This window comes from Pteropus medius, unplaced genomic scaffold (genome assembly GCF_902729225.1).
Source record: "Pteropus medius unplaced genomic scaffold, Ma_sr-lr_union100, whole genome shotgun sequence".
Lineage (NCBI taxonomy): Eukaryota > Metazoa > Chordata > Mammalia > Chiroptera > Pteropodidae > Pteropus > Pteropus medius.
In genome coordinates this window covers 2,693,798-2,712,796 of record NW_024348533.1, presented here as the reverse complement: position 1 = coordinate 2,712,796, position 18,999 = coordinate 2,693,798, and the positions used below count along the sequence as shown (strand labels likewise).

At 46.1% G+C, this 18,999-nt stretch overlaps 1 protein-coding gene across 4 annotated transcripts in view; it reads right to left on the bottom strand.

Annotated features, from left to right (window-relative positions):
- Nucleotides 1-621: 621 nt before the first annotated feature.
- The window catches only part of SMURF1 (SMAD specific E3 ubiquitin protein ligase 1), a 94,363-nt gene continuing 75,985 nt past the window's right edge, over nucleotides 622-18,999 (bottom strand). For 3 of the 4 annotated variants that reach the window (XM_039880010.1, XM_039880013.1, XM_039880012.1), the window contains 8 exons: nucleotides 17,668-17,771; nucleotides 11,647-11,761; nucleotides 10,337-10,515; nucleotides 9,146-9,283; nucleotides 8,248-8,368; nucleotides 6,989-7,190; nucleotides 5,654-5,738; nucleotides 622-3,925 (listed from right to left, as the gene is read on the bottom strand). In XM_039880010.1, coding sequence (XP_039735944.1) covers nucleotides 3,826-3,925; nucleotides 5,654-5,738; nucleotides 6,989-7,190; nucleotides 8,248-8,368; nucleotides 9,146-9,283; nucleotides 10,337-10,515; nucleotides 11,647-11,761; nucleotides 17,668-17,771 — 1,044 coding nt within the window. In that variant the 3' untranslated portion in view covers nucleotides 622-3,825. The remainder of the gene's footprint in view (nucleotides 3,926-5,653; nucleotides 5,739-6,988; nucleotides 7,191-8,247; nucleotides 8,369-9,145; nucleotides 9,284-10,336; nucleotides 10,516-11,646; nucleotides 11,762-17,667; nucleotides 17,772-18,999) is intronic. The other variant, XM_039880011.1, reaches the window with a different exon arrangement.

The following is an 18,999-nucleotide window of genomic DNA, read 5'->3' as shown; positions in this document are numbered from 1 at the left end:
TTCGGCTATAAAAGAATGAAATTTCGATATATGCTCTAACATGGATTGACCTTGAAAATGTTATGGGAAGGGAAGTCAGTCAGATATAGGACAAATATTGTATGATTCCACCTCTGTGAATTATCTACATGAAGAACAGGCAAATTCATAGGGAAAGACAGTAGAATAGAGATTACCAGGGGGACGAGAGAATGAGTTATTGGTTAACGAGAGAGTTTCAGTTTGGGAAGATAAACAGGTTTTAGGTATACAGTAATGGTGATGGTTACGCAACACTGTGAAATGTATTTCATGCTACTGTATTGTACAATAATCAATGGTTAAATTGATAAATATTATGTTACATACATTTTACATTAAATATAAAAAAAAATGAAAACCAAAATATGACCAGTGAATGAAGAAGTCAACAGACTAGCAACGTTCTTAATCCCACAAGTTTTTGCTTGACAGAGCACTTACAACTGACTGCCATTTTTGTTATGTCCATTTTATCCTTAAGTTTGTCCTTTTTCCATAGAAGGCCCTTGCCAGTATGTCTGACCACTGACTTCCTTTCTTGTGGTACTGTAAAGAAATTGGAATCTCATTTCCACACCAAAATAACAGATGCCAAAAATGTAAAGTTGTGAGTTTATTGCATATGTAACAAAATGAACCTGACCTCCCGGGTCCAGCCTGCTGTACAATCAGTTTTGTGTTTCCAGCTGGTTCCATAACCACGTTAAATAGAACTAGTATTTCTTTAAATACTTTTGATTTTGACATAAAACAGAACATTAGTGTACAACTTTCACAAAATAAATCAGCAATAAAAACAGTGGGAAGAATAACAAGGATAGCAGCAATACTTAAAAACAAGACATTACAAAATAAATTAAAAAATACATTATAAAGTGGTTGAGAAACAAAAATAAACAAATTTTAAAAATTCATACTATGTTTTGGGAAGGCTGCCGAGCGGCACGCACCTGGCTGCAGATGGGGGTGGGCGGGGCGTTTTCTCCGCAGAGGCCCTTCCTCACAGCGCAGATCCCAGGCCCACCCGCCCTGAACTTGGACCATTAGGCTGAGGGGCACTTCCATCAGGGGGCAGAGTCTCCCTTCAGAAGTCAGGAGAGCTTGAGTTACTGTCCCCCCAGCAGCCCCCTCACTTTTCCTATCTAAATCGCTGGCAGAGTGGTGGTTTGCTACATCCCTGAGGGTCAGCTGCTGACCGCTGGTGAGGCAAGCCTGAAAGTCACGCCCCTGAAGCATCTGGGCAAAGAGGCGAGGGGCCAGGGGTGGCTGTATGGGATTACCTAGAGGGGTGACAAATGAGAGCACACGTGTGAACGGGGTCCCTGCAGGCCCAGAGTGCGGTAATGGGGAGCTTTCACCAAGTACTTGCTACACTGTTCTTTGGGGGGATTAAAAGGCCTAAACCACTGGTGACATTTAAGCTTCTAAAAGTGCTGAGGAAGGCCTGCTTCGTGTGAGTGACTCGGAGCTCCTAAGAGCCCCGCCTTTTCGGGCTCCTTGATAACACCGCTGTCCAGGGCGCCACACGGGGCGAAAAAGCAGAGACCAAGCCTTATGCTCAGGTAACTCGCGTGTCCCGAGGAGCCAGGACATGACCCTCAGGATCCTGCTGAGGTGACACCTGACATGCGAGAGCAGCACGGGACTGGCAAATGCAGATTCTGAGGGTCGTCCCCGCTCCTCTTGACAGTGGGCATGGAGTGAGAAAGGAGTCAAATGCAGCATTTCTGCTCCCAAGTCTCCAACCATGAGACCCTCGTTTCCTCTTTGCCACCACTGCCGCCCCCGAAAGGAGCGAGTGCCACCTTCTCACGTTCAGTCCTCTGATGGCTGTCTCCTCCTCCTCCCGCGGTTTAGGTTTATGTGAGAGATGACACCTGTCTGGTGGGAGGTCTGTACTTTTCATTTCTTCGCTCTTCCAGAGGAAGATTACGAGGGAGAACCGAATGGAATCATCGGGGAGGAGCTTCTAGAATGCCCTCAGAAGGTGTCATGGTAAATGAGACACAGGATAAGCCTGGCTAAAGCAAAGCAGAACTCCTGAAAGATTCAGCCCACAGTCCCACCTGGACTTTGTGGATGGACTGAGTCGCCCTTCGGCAAACACCGCCTGATGTCCCTTCTATCTAGAAGCCCGGCTCTCTCACACCTCCTGGGACCCACAGCTGGCAATCCGGGGTCTTCCAAACTGGGCAAACAAACCTCTGTGCAGGGGGAGGCCTGTCTCCTAAGAGGTCGATCCCCCGCCCCACCCCCCACCCCCCAAGTCAACCTACAGACTGCTTCTGGGGCAGCCAAGGATGCACAGCAGGACGCAGAAGTCATGGTGAGTGCGCCTCCACACCCACCAGTCTACGAGTGTTAGTAACGAAAACAACAGCGAGACAGTCACCAAAAGCTCCTTCCAAACCCATCTCAGACTCACAGCCAGACCCACAGCCAGACCCCAACGCTTAACTCGGAAGCTTCAAGAATGAAATTTCAATAGTGAAATGCCTTGCTAATGAATTACCCTGTGCTTGCCCCCAAACACAACAAAAAAACCAGGCAGGAAAATGTGCTGCTGGCTGCCATTTTTCACTGACGTTTAGCTATCCGAAATCAAGCAGATCTGTTGAAATACTGTTTGAACTTTTGTGCAAATTGGAAAACGGTGCTAGAAACTGTCGAGGCTTGCTTTGGCCTTGCTCATCATACGAAGACATCTGAGCAAACAATCGAGTAGCAACTGTCAATGTCACCATCTGACGCTGGAGAAATGGGCCCAATGAGTCAGGGTGGAATCATCCCCCTCTGCTGTCAGGTTTACCCCACACCCCACTTTTCGTAAAACAGTAACGTGGGGTGATTTTCGGTTCCCTCTCTCCCTTTGAAGCTAGTTTGCACCAAGCCAGCAGCTATAACAACCGAATTTTGTTGTCTTAGTTAAGCTCTTAGCGATTTCTGCATAATTGTTAGTATTCAAGTGACCAAGTTGACACCCTGCTACATACAGGTGGTACAGGAGCCACAGCTTGGGAGCTGAGGCTGGTTTGGGTCCTTTCATATGTGTTTTTTTCACTGGAAAAATACTTCGAACTGGACAGGTAATGCGACAAAAGGGACTGTTTAAAAGGAAAGATCACTTTTCTCTATGCAAAACAGAATTTTCAACCAGGATACCTTGAAAGGAAATCCCTGGGCCTCCAGCTGACTCTGCCCCAATTCCTTTCCCTTTCAAAAAGGGAAGCACATTTTGGACTCAAGCTTCCTACTGTGGTAGAATTCCAATGAGCACATATTATACAGTTATTTTTCAGGTAGAAATTAATCTGCTACCCAGAGCAGGCTGCTAGGATGTGAAATTTGGAATTTCAGCTGAACTTGAAAAGGGGCCTAAGGACTGTTTTGAGATGGAATAGCTACCAGTTACAAACCCTCGGTGAGCCAAGCTCGGTTCCAGAACCGCAGGTCAACACCCCTGTAAGGAGCACAGGGCAGCCAGCCTACCCTGTGTGTGTTACAACTGGGGCAGCACATCCTGTGTGACCGAAGCCAAATCTAAACCTGGCCGCGGGTTTTATTGGATGGGTGATGGAAGGGGGTGGGAGTACTGTCGTAAGGGAGGAAGATATGGATGGGAGCCACCAACCAAAGTCCCCCCGCCCCCCTCGCTCCCCCAACGAAAAGGAGTGGGGAGACAAGCCTTTCCCTCAGGTTATCTAGAATTCCAGTGCCTCAGCCCGCTTCGCAGGAGGCGCGCAGAAAGCGGTATGCTTTTGGTCTGGCGGTCGTGAGCTAGAATCTGTTGCCTTTGGTTGTTCTTCATTCCACAGCAAACCCACAGGTCTCCTCCACTGCTGTCAGCAACTTCTCGTAGAGCTTCTCATAAGACTCATAAGGCGGAATGTCAATCCGGTTAAAGCTGGAACGGGACAAAAAAGTGAGAGTCACTGCAGGGGCAGTCTGGCCCTAGGACCTGCTTCAGGGACAAGGACAGGCAGGAGCAGAGCATTGTGGCCACAGCTAGCAGAGAGGCAGAGAGGCAGAGAGGGAGTGAGAGGGAGAGAGTGAGTGAGTGAGTGTGTGTGTGTGAGAGAGAGAGAGAGAGAGAGAGAGAGAGAGAGAGTGTGTGTGTGTGTGTGTGTGTGGGTGTGTTGTAGGTGGGTCTGGGGCAAAGAGGGGGAAAAGCCTGTCACCACCTAGTTCTGGGAGGCAGTGGGGTATGTGTGCAAATTGTCCTCTTCATCCTGCTCTTCTTCTTGAATGCAAAGACTTTTCAATCAACGACACAACAAACTAAATCTTAAGATCTTTAAAACCAAAATAAAACCAAACTGCTATTTACTAGTGATATGAGGACAAAGCTCTACTTGTTTGTCTTTGGTAGAAATCACTAAGTACCAGGAATTCTGTCTTTGCAGACCAGCACATTCTAGATTGGTTGGAAGTCAAATCACAAGTGACGATTTTTAGTGCATGTCTATCTATTCCTCGGTGCCTTGATCTGAGGGCCAAAATGGGGCAGCCTAGAAAATTCCTGAAAACCAGAACTATCTCAAAATTAATAAAATGTCAACTCCTGATAGATGAAAAAATGAATTTTAAATTTCTGAGTATTTCCATGAAGAAATTCATTTCTAGTGTTTGTACAAAAAAAAAAAAAGATGCCCTCTAAGAAGCTATTATCAAGAAATCAGAAAGTACAAAATTGCGACCAAAGGACAAAGAGTAGACCATTGAATGACTAGGGGTTAGGCAACTAAGGATGGTTTCTGTCAATAACGAGTCAGGCTAAATGGTGTTGCAGTCTTTTTTAGCATCAGAGGTTTTTTATAGCCGTTTTTTACTCTAAGCACAAACTATTAAAGGACAAAGCCTCGAGAAGAGCAGCTACCGTGCGTTCACATGGCGCTATTCCTTTAACACGATGCTGGGGCCAGGGCCCTGTACCCTCGCACTGCTCTGGAACAGCTTCAATGGCTTATTTTACAGATGTGGAAACCCCAGTTAGCATATCTAGTTAACTTGCCCAAAGGCATACATTAGAGGGTATCTCGGCCAGCATCTGAACCCACAGCTTCAGGTTCCCAATTGGGAACCTTCCGTCACAGTACAATGCATCCCGACAACATGTGGAACCAAATCTCCTGAACCAGAGGTGACTGAATTTAATAAATGATTCTGAGATAAAGTATACTTAAGTGATCTGATTTTTAAACCACATAGGAAATAACTCACTACAGATATTAAGTTGACATTTAGGGATTATATACTTTTCAATAAGCCAGGCACATGTCAAGGACAAAGCTCTGGGAAGGTAACTCTAACTTAAATGACAATTCTCCCCACTGACAGGTACCCACATGGAAGGCCCAGGGAAGTGCAGACCGGAGCCCACTGGAGTGGTAGCAAGCATTAATGACATCTCACAACACTGGTTTCATGAAAAAGACTTTTGATAACTCTCATGTGACACGCTGCCAAGTGCTTGTCCAATATGACACTGGTGCCACAGGCAATTGTTACCTGAGACTCTGCATAAATACAATGCAGAGTGCTACAAATCAGAAATAGCTTAGAAAGGCACGTGAACGCGCGCACATTGCAGAGAGGCTCCCGGGAGTGGCAACACCACAGCGCTTGCCCTTACCAGGTGTGGGCCTTTGGGAGGTTGTCTGTGTTTGCGTCGATCAGGTGGATGGTGAACAGCCGGGGTCCTGCCGCGCCTGTAGAGCCTTACAAGACAACAGTCTAGTTAATGCACTTCAGAGGCTGAGCCTGGGCCCCAATGCCAGCCACACCCTCAGCCAATGCCCAGGCTGGCTGTCCTGCCAGGGGACCTCAGGGTTCCCGTGGCAACATGAGTTTCTGCCTGGCCATCAAGTGACCGACATCACATTTAGAAAATCACAGGCATGGAGCAAAGACCCGTGAGAACTTTCCTGTCCACCCTGACCATGAGCCTATCCCAGTGGGGGTATCTGAAGGACAGAGCCCTTAAATCACCAGGGGTTTATTTTTTAACAGAAATGTTTAGTAAGCAAGCCCACTGTTGGCAGAGGACAGTGGTAGTAAAAGAAAACCAGGAAATGGAGTCGTGAAGCCTCTCCAAGTAGAGGTATGAGGGGAAAAAGAAAAAGACACAAACAGAAGCCCAAGGGAATGGAAGTAACTTTTCTCAAAGAGGTCCCTGTGGGGCAGAGAGGGTGCATGGGTACCTAACTGGACAGTGGAGCCTGTCAGGCAGTCCACTTGTGTAGATGAGGAAGCTGAAGGCCTGGGAGGACCCCTGGAGCTAGTGGCCCGCATGGTAGCAACAGCTCGGCCTCTTGATACTTAGGCCGGGCCCCGCTCTCCTGTACCTCCAAGTGAACCCATAGTATGCTTTAAAAACTCCAATTTCTTTCCCAAAGTCTATTATTTGTACTCTCCCTTCGCCAGTCAATTCTGTAGGGGAAGGGGATGCATCGGGCACAACTGGGCCTTTCCCTGTTCATGTCCCTCCAAACTCAGCCCCGAGTGGGCACCAGGCTGGCCAGTACCCACCACTGCTGCTGTGGAGACTTGGGCCAAGGGCCAAGCCAGGCGACGCCCATCTGCTGATTCACTGGCCTGCGAGACACTGGGAAAGGTGGGTTTGAGAGGAAGTTGGGCTACATTTGGCTGATGTCCTCTCCTATGTATTTATAGGTATTTTCTTTCAACTTGGGCAGAGGCTAGCAAGAGCTGGCAGAGATAATGGCAACCAAGAGAGAGACCGTAACCTTTTATGGGGGGAGAGGGTCTCTACGGCCACTGGGAGTGAGTGCCCCCTCTGCCAGGTGAGCGCCGCCACAGTGGCAGGCATTTGCTATGAAAGCACATATGTTGTATTGTTTTCTAGCGGCCGTTTTAGGAAGACAAGCCCATCACATCCTAGTTCTTCCTGCCATGGCCTAGTAGAGGAGGCGCCCAGTGCCAGCAGCCCCGCCTCCACTTCAGTCACCTTGCAAGGCCTTGAAGCCCTGGAGTGGGACTCGGGTCGATCCTGTCACGAACTGCAGGAGCCTGGCCCTCCTCTCCTCGTCGAAGGTCTCCACCGCTTGCCAGAACCACCTGACGACGTTGCTGTCCGCCACACAGTGCTTCAGCCGCGTGTTGGCCTTCCAGTCATTCAAGTCTATTTTATCCAGGCCGCCTATTATCAGCTGTGAATATGTGCAGAGGCAGGTTACTTCTTGAACGTACACACCAGTGTCCTGATGCTTCCCAGGGTCACAGTCCATGAAAGGAGTTCAAAACTGGGTTCCCAGAGCAAAGAGGCAGCTATGTCCAGATAAACTAGACATATTTAGCCAAGAAAGAGGAACACGCAATATGCCTGAGGCACGACGCCTCCGTCTTTCTGCCACTTCAGGCTGCTTTCCAACTCCTAGGACTACGGGCACTGTCTCACAACCAGGTCTGTGTCTGTGCACTGCGCTGGGGAGGAGTGTGAGAGAACCACCGGCACGATACACAGAGCTTAGTGTAAAATGGGGCCCCATCACCGTGACCTCGCAGGATGATGACAGGTGGAATTCAAAGTCGGACAAGAAGGGAATGAAGCAAGAGTTACATGTAGGTTTCTGCAACTTGCTTACAAAGGTCCCCCCCACCGCCCAGAGAGCTACTGCCCCACCCAAGGGGGCCCCCTCTGGGCTCACAAGCTCTCAGCATCTCCAAGGTGGCAAAAAAAAAACGGAACAATTTTAAAGGCTTGAGCTATTTGGCACCAAACAGAGATGGATAAGAGATGAATGCACCACTGTGTTCACATACATGAAGTGTGATTAGAGGAGACAGTAGCCCTTTGTTCAGAGTCTAATAATAGCAGAGTAAAAACAAAGTTGATGTTGTGGGAGAAGATGGCTATATACTCGAGATAATTTCCTCGATCTGAGGTGAGTACATAGGAGAGGGTTAGCAATCTCCACTGCTGGAGATCCTGAAAAGTATAATAAGCCACAAAACACCCTGAACAAGGGCCCTAGAATGATCCAGATTCACTGCTGCCAAGTAGAAGCCTGGTCTTGTCGTAACCGGGCTCAAACATCCTCGGGCTCCTTCCAGCCCCAGCTGACCCTGCTCTCCTGGGGGCCCTGACAAACCCCGAGCCTGCTGGGAACCAATGCGAGCCTCACTCCGCAGCCAGGGGGTAAATGAACATACAGCTCACATTTGAGCCCTTTACTGACAGCCTGACTCAGCAGGTTGAGCACGTACCTCCAGTTCCTTCTGGTCAAAAGGCTTCAATAAGTGTTGAGGAATGAGTTCGTTAAACCCTTTCTGAAGAGCTAAGAATTGAGCTTCGATTCCTCTCATAAATCTCCAATTTACATATAACCTGCAGGAAAAATTCACAAGTTGGAAGCAATACCAACGGTTCAGGAAGACACTTTTTCTCCATTAGCAAGTTCTGACACCTGCTGAGTCCAACTTCCTGCCCGCCCGGCCTCCTGGGGGAGGGAAGAAAACCCACCAGTTGGTAGTATGTAGCCTCAGATTAAAATAAGTCAGCACATGCCCTTATATATTCTGATTCACTGCCAGAAATAGCAGTAGGGTTTAACCTAACTTGTTCCAACAACTGCCACAACTTAAAAGTGTATTTGAAAATAAAATATAGGACACTGTGAGAACTAGACGCCAGTCTGACGGCCTGAGCACACAAAGGTGCCCAAGTTTCTAAATTTCCACACTACCTGACCAGTCATTTATTTGCCTTAGGGGGTGGGAAAACAGACTAAAATGGAGTTGACTTCCTGGAGAGACTGATCTCAAGGAAACATCTAGGCTTCCTTCTCTCTCCTATGCTCTGGAACCTTCAGACCCAGAACTGGCTGGTCACTTCAGTCACCCTCCACCCACTTGGGCTCTGGGGTCATTAGTCTCCCTTCACCAGTTCAGCCCTGGTCACATCAGGGCTGGTCCACAGAGCCCTCACTGTTGAACCCGATGGTTTCTGGAAGTCTCTTCCATAATGTGATTCTGGTCACAAGTGCTGGTGGAGACAAGTAGATCTCACACAGCAAAGGAGTCAAAATACGAACCCAGCAGGGCCCAGGACAGTCCTGGGCACCTGGGTGTCCCTAGCCACCACCAAGGTTCCCCAGAGCATTACCGGACATATTCTTTTTTGTTCTCCTCTGTGACAGGAACATTTCTGCCATTGGGTTTCAGTTCATGCTGAAGAATCCTCCCGAAAGCGTTGTGTTCCACACAGAAGGTGTGGTCCAGCACAGGGGTGATATCATTCTCTCTGGTGAAGTCAGGACAGAAGATGGATGTCAGTTACACCTTGCCACCACGCGGCAATGAACAGAACATTAAATGGAACACTCTAGTGGGAAAAGAGTGTGAGTGTTTACTGACTGCCAGACCCAGAGAGGCAAAGAAAGCCTCAGGTGGGCATAGCTCACAGGAGGGCAGGTGCCTGAAGGAGCCCATCATTCATAAGAGGGTGACAGTACCTCTACCATTCTGACTTTATGAGACACCCAGTTGCTTCGTAAACTGAGTCTATGAGCAGAAAGAAGGGAATCATGAAGAGGTAACTGAGTCAAAGGGTAACCAACCCGCAGGAAGCCACATCAAGAAAATACCGTCTCCCTTTTAAAGGCAGCCTTTTCAAGTGTGTTGGTTCAAACAAAGCAGCACTTGAAAGTTAAAACTGGCTCTTTCATCTGCCATATTTCTTGAAAAAGTAAAAGATCTCCTACAGGATGAAGGCCCTGACCGCCACAGGTCACCCATTTAAGGTTGGGATACGTGAAATAAGGCTGACCAGAATGCAAGGTACGCTCGAGATACTTGACATCAGCTTGTCCTCCCTTTGCCAGAGCCTGCATCTGCCTGTCACTCCTGTGAAACAAGGACCCACGACACCTATGGCCTACTAGGTAACTGAGCCTGTTGCTTTTAAGAGAGTATTTAGGATAATTCTAAAACAAGGTGACTTAATTTTTGTTTTGATATTTTCCCTTTAGAAAGAAATTAACTGGCAACACCTTAGTGTCAACAATCAGTTAAACAACCAACAAGCCTGGGGATTAACATTTTGATCATCTATTAATCATTCAAGGAAATAATAAAAGAAACTAGTCTGAAGAGAAACTGGCCAAACATAAAGAGGAAAATAGGTCGAGTTAAATCTACTTTTATATTTCTGGTCATAAACATTAGTTTATTTCTCTTCTCCAATTTCACACCCACCTCCAGAATATACACACACGGAACAAATGTATTCGGCCTGCACCAAGAAGGGTGGCCATGCATGAACTTTCAATTAACTCAACGGTGAGTCAATACTTACAGAATCCACACCAAGCTTTTATGTAGTTCTGGGTCCACCGATTCCAAATCAGAGAGCTGGATGGGTTTCCCCAATAGCTGCTTATAGAAGGGAACTGTGAAACCCCCATTTATGTAGTGTCCGTGGAAGACAGCCAGACCCATGATCCGACCCACAAAATGGAAATAAGACAAATGGTCCTGTAGGGGGCACCAGAGAACAGGAATTTGTTAGAGAAAGGACAGGCCAAGGTGGCTAGCTTGTGATTTTCTCCAGCTTGGGAGAAGTGTCCCAGAGACAACCAAACACTGAATCGGTTCCTCACAGGTTGTGCTCGGGACTGAATGAAAGCTGCTTAGTCAAAATTTCGAACACATCTTTTGTATAGATCATCCGAACATTTTATTTGCTCTTGGTGCAAACAAATCTTTTCCCCAGGATTGCTACAGAATTTGCGGGACCCAGTGCAAAATGAAAAAGCAGAACCCCTTATTCAACAGTTATCAAGAATTTCAACAGCAGAGAGTCAAACCAAGTATGGGCCCTTGGGAGTGCCGGGCCCTTGCTCTGCACAGGTCGCCCGCCCAGGAAGCCAGCTGCACTCCTCTTTCCCACTGCTCTAAAAATAAATAAAGAGCAAAGGGCAATTCCCCTTTTTCCTCTGCCACTCCTCCCCCAGTCCCGCAAAAAAGAGGAAGAGAAAAAGTCTAAAGGAGAACAAAGAAGGAACACAGAAGAAAACAAGTATGAGCAGTCCAAGTACCAGAACCAACCATTCTAAAACCAGCGCTGTTCTGGCTTTAAACTAAAAGGGAACCTCACATTTCCACTTTCAGAGACCTAGTCAAAACTTTGTTTCCCTGTTCGCAAAAGGTTCGGTCACACTTGAATGCTTACAGAGTAGAGCTGGTCCACGATGTCGCTGCGGGCCGTGTGTCTGGTAGTGCTGACTGCAGGACAAGCAGCTAAGAGTGGCCGCACTGGTGGCCAGAAAGGCCAATTATGGAACTATTCCAATTTGATTGGGAGGAGCATAGCCTTCGTAACCCACTTCTCAGAATGATACTGTCAACGAATGTGGACATCATACCAGAGTCCCTCAAATGGCAACAAAGTGCTCTGAGTGTACGAGCAGCTGAACGTCTCTCTTGTTCTCCTTGAAAACATACCCGATGATCCCAGTCACCAGAAACCCAGGATCGAAACCATCTATCTTTACCTAGTTCTCACTCTACCTTTCACAGACCTTGAGTAAGGCTATGGTAATAAACCAAAAATTGAGACTGAAACTGAAAATCCATTCAAAAAAATTCTCCAATTTGAATACTTACAGGGTTGATTGAAGAATCTGGGTTGATTTGTAACATGTAAATATTGTCCGTAGAATACTGGAAGAGTCCATAATATGGATTCAACATTTCATGGCACAATAAATAAAGCCACTCCCTAGGAATAACAGCAACGACAACAACAAAAAAAAACACTTTACGTGTGTTAAAATTTCTGGTTTTAGATCTTATCAAAAGGACTGAACCACTCACTATGCTCTAGGACAAAATGGTAAGAATACCTGGCTGTGATGGAATGCGATTTGTACAGACTGGGAAGATAAGCATAAAGAAATCAAAGCTTGCTTTTGGTGGTATTGGAAATGGCTTTTCTGGCCAAAATGCCAACAACTCTGAAGCTGAAAATGAACTGTGGTTGACTAGAATTGGTATCGCCTTAAAAGTACAGTATTTTCAGCAGTTCACTCGTCGGCGTTCTTGGCCCTCAGCTAAGGTTTTCTCTGCTACTTTGCAGAGATTGAAACCTCAGGCGATGATGTTAATGATGTAATAACTGACGAAAGTGCAGAAAAGAACAGTCTGATCTGACATTTATTTAAAAAGTATGTGTGCTTACACACATGAACAAAACAAAAAATCCATGCGCAGAGCACTGAAAAGATGGAAAAGTTCTATACTATACTAACATGCTGATAGCAGTTTACTTCAGAATTACATTCTGGGGCATTTTCATTTCTTTCTTTTGCTTCTTTCTAGTTTTTAAGTTTCTGATCAATTGTAACATGTAATAATGTTTAAATAAGGACAAAATATTTCACAGTCTGGGGAGGCAGGAATTGTTTAAGAATGTCTTTTCCTCTTCTAAGTTTCTGTCCTGTCGAATACTTATTTTTTTGCCATTAATGTTTATCACTTTTAAAAAATAAGAGTTTTGAAATCTGCATGGGGTGCATAAGAAAGAATTATTTTCTGAATGTATGTTTGGATCATTTCAGTATTTTAAAAACCCAAATCGAAAACAAATTTTAAAAGCACTCTAAAATAGACTCTGTATGATTCGACTGCTACAATCAGGTATGGGCGAACCTTATACAAATACAAAGGCCATTCTACACAGCCTTTTATTCTTTCTATTAAAACTCCTTTCAAATGGATAAATCTCATTAAGATAGCAGCCCCAAATTTTATTCTGGAATTCCTTTCAAATAGAAAAATGAGAAAGAATAAGAAAAGATAAACACAAATGCAAATAATCTACAAAAATTGTGAGAATATACAAAAGAATAATCAAACCTAAACGAAGTTATGTATTGAACTCCAAAGAACAGAAAGGAACTGCCAGAAAGATGAGACTCCAAATCTTATAAAGTCTCTTGACTAGAAAGGCAAAATTTCCCAACGATAGTACTTTGATGCATCCCCAAGTTTTAGAGTTTGGATCTGAGAAAAATCATTTTCATAAAAACCAGAGACTGGAAGTGATTATAATACACGCAAACATTCTGACCAAACTGTGGACAAGGTAGAGAGGCATATTAGGAATGTTCTGGAAGTGGTAAGGGAGGAGCTAGCTAGCTATACAGGCGAGAGAGAGAGAGAGAGAGAGAGAGAGAGAGACAGAAATGGTTCAGAGCCAAACACTGGGACAATGAATATAGACTGATTCTCATTGAGCAGGTAATACGCACATACATACACATATATGCAATTTAAATCTCTCCCTCACGTCTGCATAGGTGTGATCCCATTCAGACCTGAGGAGAATCTGAGGGGTGAAATAACGAAGCAAGCTCCAATGGGAGGTGGCAGCGCAACGACTCGCAGCTCTGCACTACAGCGCCGAGTTACTCAAGGGAGCACCGCGTGGAAGACTTGCTAACTCGGAAAAACGCAGAACAGAACTCCTCCCAGACCAAACCAAGCTATTCACATGCGTGCCTAGGATCCCGAACACCGGCCATGCAAAGGAATATAGTGACTTGAAACAGCCTGAGATACTGAACTCTTGAGACATCTTTGAAACTATAAAGGAAACAGCGCAGATGAGAAAGTGGAAGTAGTTCGCCTTGAATTGTTGGGACAAACACGAATAACTAAGTAGGAAGATTCTCACCTGAACGGGATAGAGAGCTGGGAAATGGAATTAGTGTAATCAAGGGCAAACGAAGGAGTTACAGTTGCCAAAAGAAAGATGGTTTCTGGAATCAAGATGGAGAGGATCAAGGGAGAAACCTGGGATAGTAGTGAAAGGAAAGCATCTCCCCTGGAGAGGCAGCGCTGAGTGAGCTCAGGGAAATGCAGGCTTTTCCGGACCCTTATGGCGGATGAAATCAAGGGCAAGGAAACGGGAGAGGAAATGGTCGAAAAATAAAATTCATTCAGTCAGCAGATATTTATGGAGATGAGTGCTCACCATACATTAAGTGCCCTTCAAGGACTGGGGGACTCAGCTCTGAACGAGACAGGTGCCCGACCGCAGGCAGCGTGTCTACTGGAGATGCAGATGGGGCGAAGGCTTCCCCCGCACAACACACCAGGTGGCTTAGAGTCTGGTCGGGGAAAGCCTCTGAGGGTGGGTGACCTGAGTGAACAGAAGGGACACACTATGTGTCCTTGTGGGGATGAGCTCTAGGCAGAGGGAACACTGAAGCCGAGGCCTGAGGAGGACACACCTGCTTTGTACCAGGAGTGGCAGGAGCGAGGCGGCTGGCCGAGCAGCGAGGGCTGGGCTCAGGGCAGGAAACTGCAGGGGCAACTGGGTGAGTGGGAGGCCTTTGGGGGAGATTTTGGGAGCTCAGGAGCAGAGGAAAGAAGACTCAGCTGAGTTTTTAGAAAGATCCTTCTGGCTGGTGCTGGGAAAAGGCCTGACATGGCGAGAGAGCAGGAAGCTAAGTGAAGTTCCAGAGTTAGATGGGGGCTGGAGCCTGAGCCAGGAGGGAGGCGGAGGGGAGGGGCAAGGGGCTGGGAGCCGGTACCTCTTTTCGGGATGAGGGCCATGCTGGGTGCAGGGAGGGTGAGGGCCGTGCTGGGAGATGAGCAAAGGGAGACAGGGATGACTCCACAGTCTGAGCCAGAGGAACCGAGTGGGGCAGTTTAGTGAGATGGGACAGATGAGGGAAGAGCTGGTATGAGAGGGAAAGCCTGAAATTTGGGACTGTTAAGTTTCAGATGTTTTAAAAATACACCAGGAGAGATGAGACATTTGGGTAAACGAGTGTGGGGTTGAGGGGGCGAAGTGGCTAGGAGGGGTACATTCGAGCATCATTATCACTGCATAGATAATATTCAAGCAAGGGAACTGGGCGAGTCCGCCCAGGGGGTGACAGGCGGCATGGCGGATGCTCAGAGGTAAGGAAGAGAGGGAAGTGCCGCACAGGGGACGGGGAGGGAGCCGGAAGGAAAACCAGTATGTGGCGTCCCAGCAACCAAGTGGAAAAGTGTTTCGAGAAGTAGGGAGTGACCAACTACATCAAGTACTGCTGACAGACTAGGTGAGACAGAGATTGAGGAGGAATCACTGCCTTTGGGAAGACAGAGGTCATGGTCACCTTGACACAAAGGGCTTCAAAGGGCGGAGGGATGTGCATGGAATGGATTTAAGAGAAAGCAAGGCCCATGGAAGCAGGAATGGGGATGCGCACGCCCTTCCGAGGGCTGCTTTACAGAGAACAGAGCAAGAGGCAAACACTGAGTTTGTCCTGGAATTTGTTTTTCTTTTTCTTTTGCCTTATTTGCCTTTACTGCCTCCTTAAAGCTTAGACAGGATGGGGGTACAGTGTCCGGGGAAAGTTTGATTTTTCTTAAATATGCTTATTCAAGAAGGGGGTTGTAGCACATTTGTATGTGCATGAGACCGACCTGAGAGAAAAGGACATTTTGATGAAATGAGATAGATGTGAAATAACGAGAGAAGTAAAAGGGCCCTTGTGAGAGGGGTGGGGTTGTCCTTATTCAGGAACACGGGCCAGTTGGGGCCTCGGCACCGCAGGCCGACGACGGCTGGAGATCCTATAGGCCGGACAGGGCTGGTGCTGAGGAGAGACTCTTTAGATGGCTTCTGTTTCCTCAGTTAAGTAGGAGTCAGCGGCTGAGAGTGAGGATGGGCGCGAGTGAGGCTAGAGATCTGAGAAAGAACAGGAGGGGTGATGAGAGAACCGAAACCTCCTTGAGGTCTGTGACCATCGATGCAGAGAATGGCCAGCAGCGTGGGAGTGTGTTTGCCTCCACCACGTTCAGCTGCTCAGGGGAGGCTCAGAGTAGCCTAAGGATGGGATTAGGCAGAGCTGGGGTTTTGCCAGGCAAGTACAGCAAAGGGAAAGAGGAACAAGGGTGATTGTGATGGTGGACCACGAGTAAGGAGGAAGCGAGGACTAGAGGGAGATGAAAACCAGAAAAAAGGTGGTAGAATCTCTAGATGATGAGTGGCCCTGGAGGGGATCAAATAACTTCTGGAGAAGTGACTGAAATTAGGCTGTCATCAGACCACTGTTCAGTGATCCAGGGTGCTGGGAGGCAGTACGGCAGTGCCTTCGAAGTTCTGAATGGAAGTTATTTTCTTCCCAGAAGTCTATAAAAAGCCAAACTGTCAGTCAGAGTGTAAATTAAAAGACATTTTCAGACACAAGATCTTGGAAAATTCACCTCCCACACCACCCTTTCTAAGAAAGCTACTTGAAGATACACTCTAGTAACACGAGGGGGTAAATCAAGAAAGAAGAAAGTATGGGATCCACAAACGGCTCTAACCCAGGAAAACAGTGAAGTCCCATGATGACAACCGTGCGAAAGGCCTAGAGAATTATCTGGCTGGACAGTTTCCATGAGGGAGATCCATGGAGGTCAGGGGATGGGTGGGGGAAGGTGAAGATGAAGTTTAACGGGGCAATAGAGCCTGGTTTAAAAAGAAGAAAAAGCAATTCTTGGAAAAAGTAAAATCTGTTCCAAAGGAGAAATTACAGATACCACTTAATAACTCAGTGAAATTTACATTGTCATAACAATATAAATGATGTACTGATTTTCAACTCTTAAAAATAATAGGTAGTCAAGCACAGGAGACTTAATTTTGGATACAGAACAGAATATAAACCTTCAACCCTGACAATATACAAGTAATATTACAGATGACAATGTGAGAGGGAGACAGTAGAAGGAACACAGAAGGAGAGGTCAGTATTACTATCCTTTTATGAAAAAGAGAGGTCAAGAGATAATGTCTCCAGTTTACAAACCAAAAAATAATGGTGAAAACACGTTATGTAAAGTTACAAAGACAGTGATAGACGATCTAAACATATTGATATTGTTATGTAAAGTTACAAAGACAGTGATAGACGATCTAAACATATTGATATTGCTAGACTGGGAAGTGAGAGTGTTAAATTAGGTCTTCACCACAACCATTATCCAGTCTATCTGTGTCTATGACCACAAATCATGAAATCAATAGATATGTATCTTTCTATTGCCAAATTGATAGAATTCAGATACTATTAGAAGAAACAGTTAAAACACACACACACACACACACACACACAGTTATCTCGAAGGTGAAATGAGGTTTAGACAAGAAATAGTAGCTTTTCATTATTACATGCCATTTAAAAAATCCTTTGCATGAGTTATTTTGAACAAGATGCCATTTTACAAAATTCCTTTGCCACAAACGCAACTTGTGCCTTTCTCCCATCCCCGGAAGTCCTCTAATAAGAAAAGCAAGGCTGCCTCCCTTATTAATTTCAGGAGCAGGTCGTTCCTGATTCAGGTTCGGTCATGTCAGATTAACAAGGGGGTAAGTTTAAAAGTTTAAAAGTTAATATTCACTTTACAAAAGAAAATTAATGGTGATGGTCATGTACATTCTGCTAGGTTATAGCAAGATGCTAGTGTGCACATGTGCTTAGGAATTCCTATTCTAAGAAAGCTCAGTGAAGGCAGCACTTGAAGTCCCCACTGCCCCAAGACAAGCACCAGAAAGTGGCAAACAGCTTCTCTCTGTAAATAGCTTATTACAGTCGTGCTGACATCCATGCAGCAGAAAGGGTAAATCAATTAGCATCTCACCTTGCCACTCCACCGTAATCCAAACCCTCTTCTCCACGGAATTTCACCATCAGTCGTTTTTTCAAGTCCTTTGGGCGCATCTTCATTATCTGGCGATAAGACTCCTACATATCAAAATGACAGTTTCAGGGAAGAACATTTCTTAAACTTATAAAAAGATAAAAGGTTATTGATAATGGAGTCTGATTCAAAATAAGCATTCACTCCGATCCCAGTTCTGTCTGGTCCCTATTCAGAATGTTTATCTGGCATCTAGCACATTGCTGTTTCTACCATCTTTTTTCCCACTGCTTCTCACTCAGAAACCACAACAAAACAAACACATGCCAGGTAATAATAAATACCGTACCTAAAGGAAACATTTATTTTCAGCATAATCACTAATGACTTAAGAACAAACGTCCTCAATAGAGTTGATTGTTTCTACACAAATTAATTTAAATGTGTCCTATAAACATTTGATTTATTTTAACCAATATGAAGACATCACTAGAAAGTCTGAATAGTAAAAGAATTTGGAGCGTCTTTATATCAAGTGAAAAATCACAAGACTTCCACGGAGTCAAAAAGGGGTTTACGTGAGATCTAAAGTAGCTTACCCAACACATAGAAATCACGTGGTCAGCCTGATACTCCCTCAGATTCAGCATTTTGAGTGGAACTAGCTAAGTGTTTATAGGTATTTTCATTGATAAGGCACTTAAGAACATTTTCATGTTTTAAATTTAATGTAATTCAAACTCCACCGTCCCAAGAGGGAAGGAAGAGGTTGAGTGGAAATGATCTGGCAGCAGAATGTCAATAATTCAGCTCTTTTCTAACCCTGGCAACCATTTACAACTGCAAATGGACAAAATGGCACGTTTGCTGATCCCCTCGTCCGATAGAGGATGCACGGGCGGGTCAAGTGTGGCCCTGGGAGCTTCTTCAGTGCCCTTCGCTGTTTCCAGGGCACTGGGCTCCCTGCAGCGGCTGCCATGGCCTTCCTTGGGGGCCGCACTCAGCAGAAATGTGTTCAGTTCTTACCCAGTCTCATTTGGTCACGCCAGCCAGTGATTCCACAAAGGCGAGTGGGCCATGGCCCACACACAGGTGAGAGTTCACCTTATGATCACCTTCCTTGAGAAAAGGGCCCTGTCTACAAGAGGGTCCTGCTTCTTTAGAGACCCAGATATCGCAGCGCGGGCAGTGTAAGGGATAACGCCTTTCCCAGGAAGCATTGACCTTCCTATTCCCGAAGAGGCAACAAGGTGGCCACTTGGCCACTAAGCTTCTCTGAGGAGGTAGTGCCATCCGATCAAATTCCAGTAAGGCCACAGCAGGCGGAGTGAC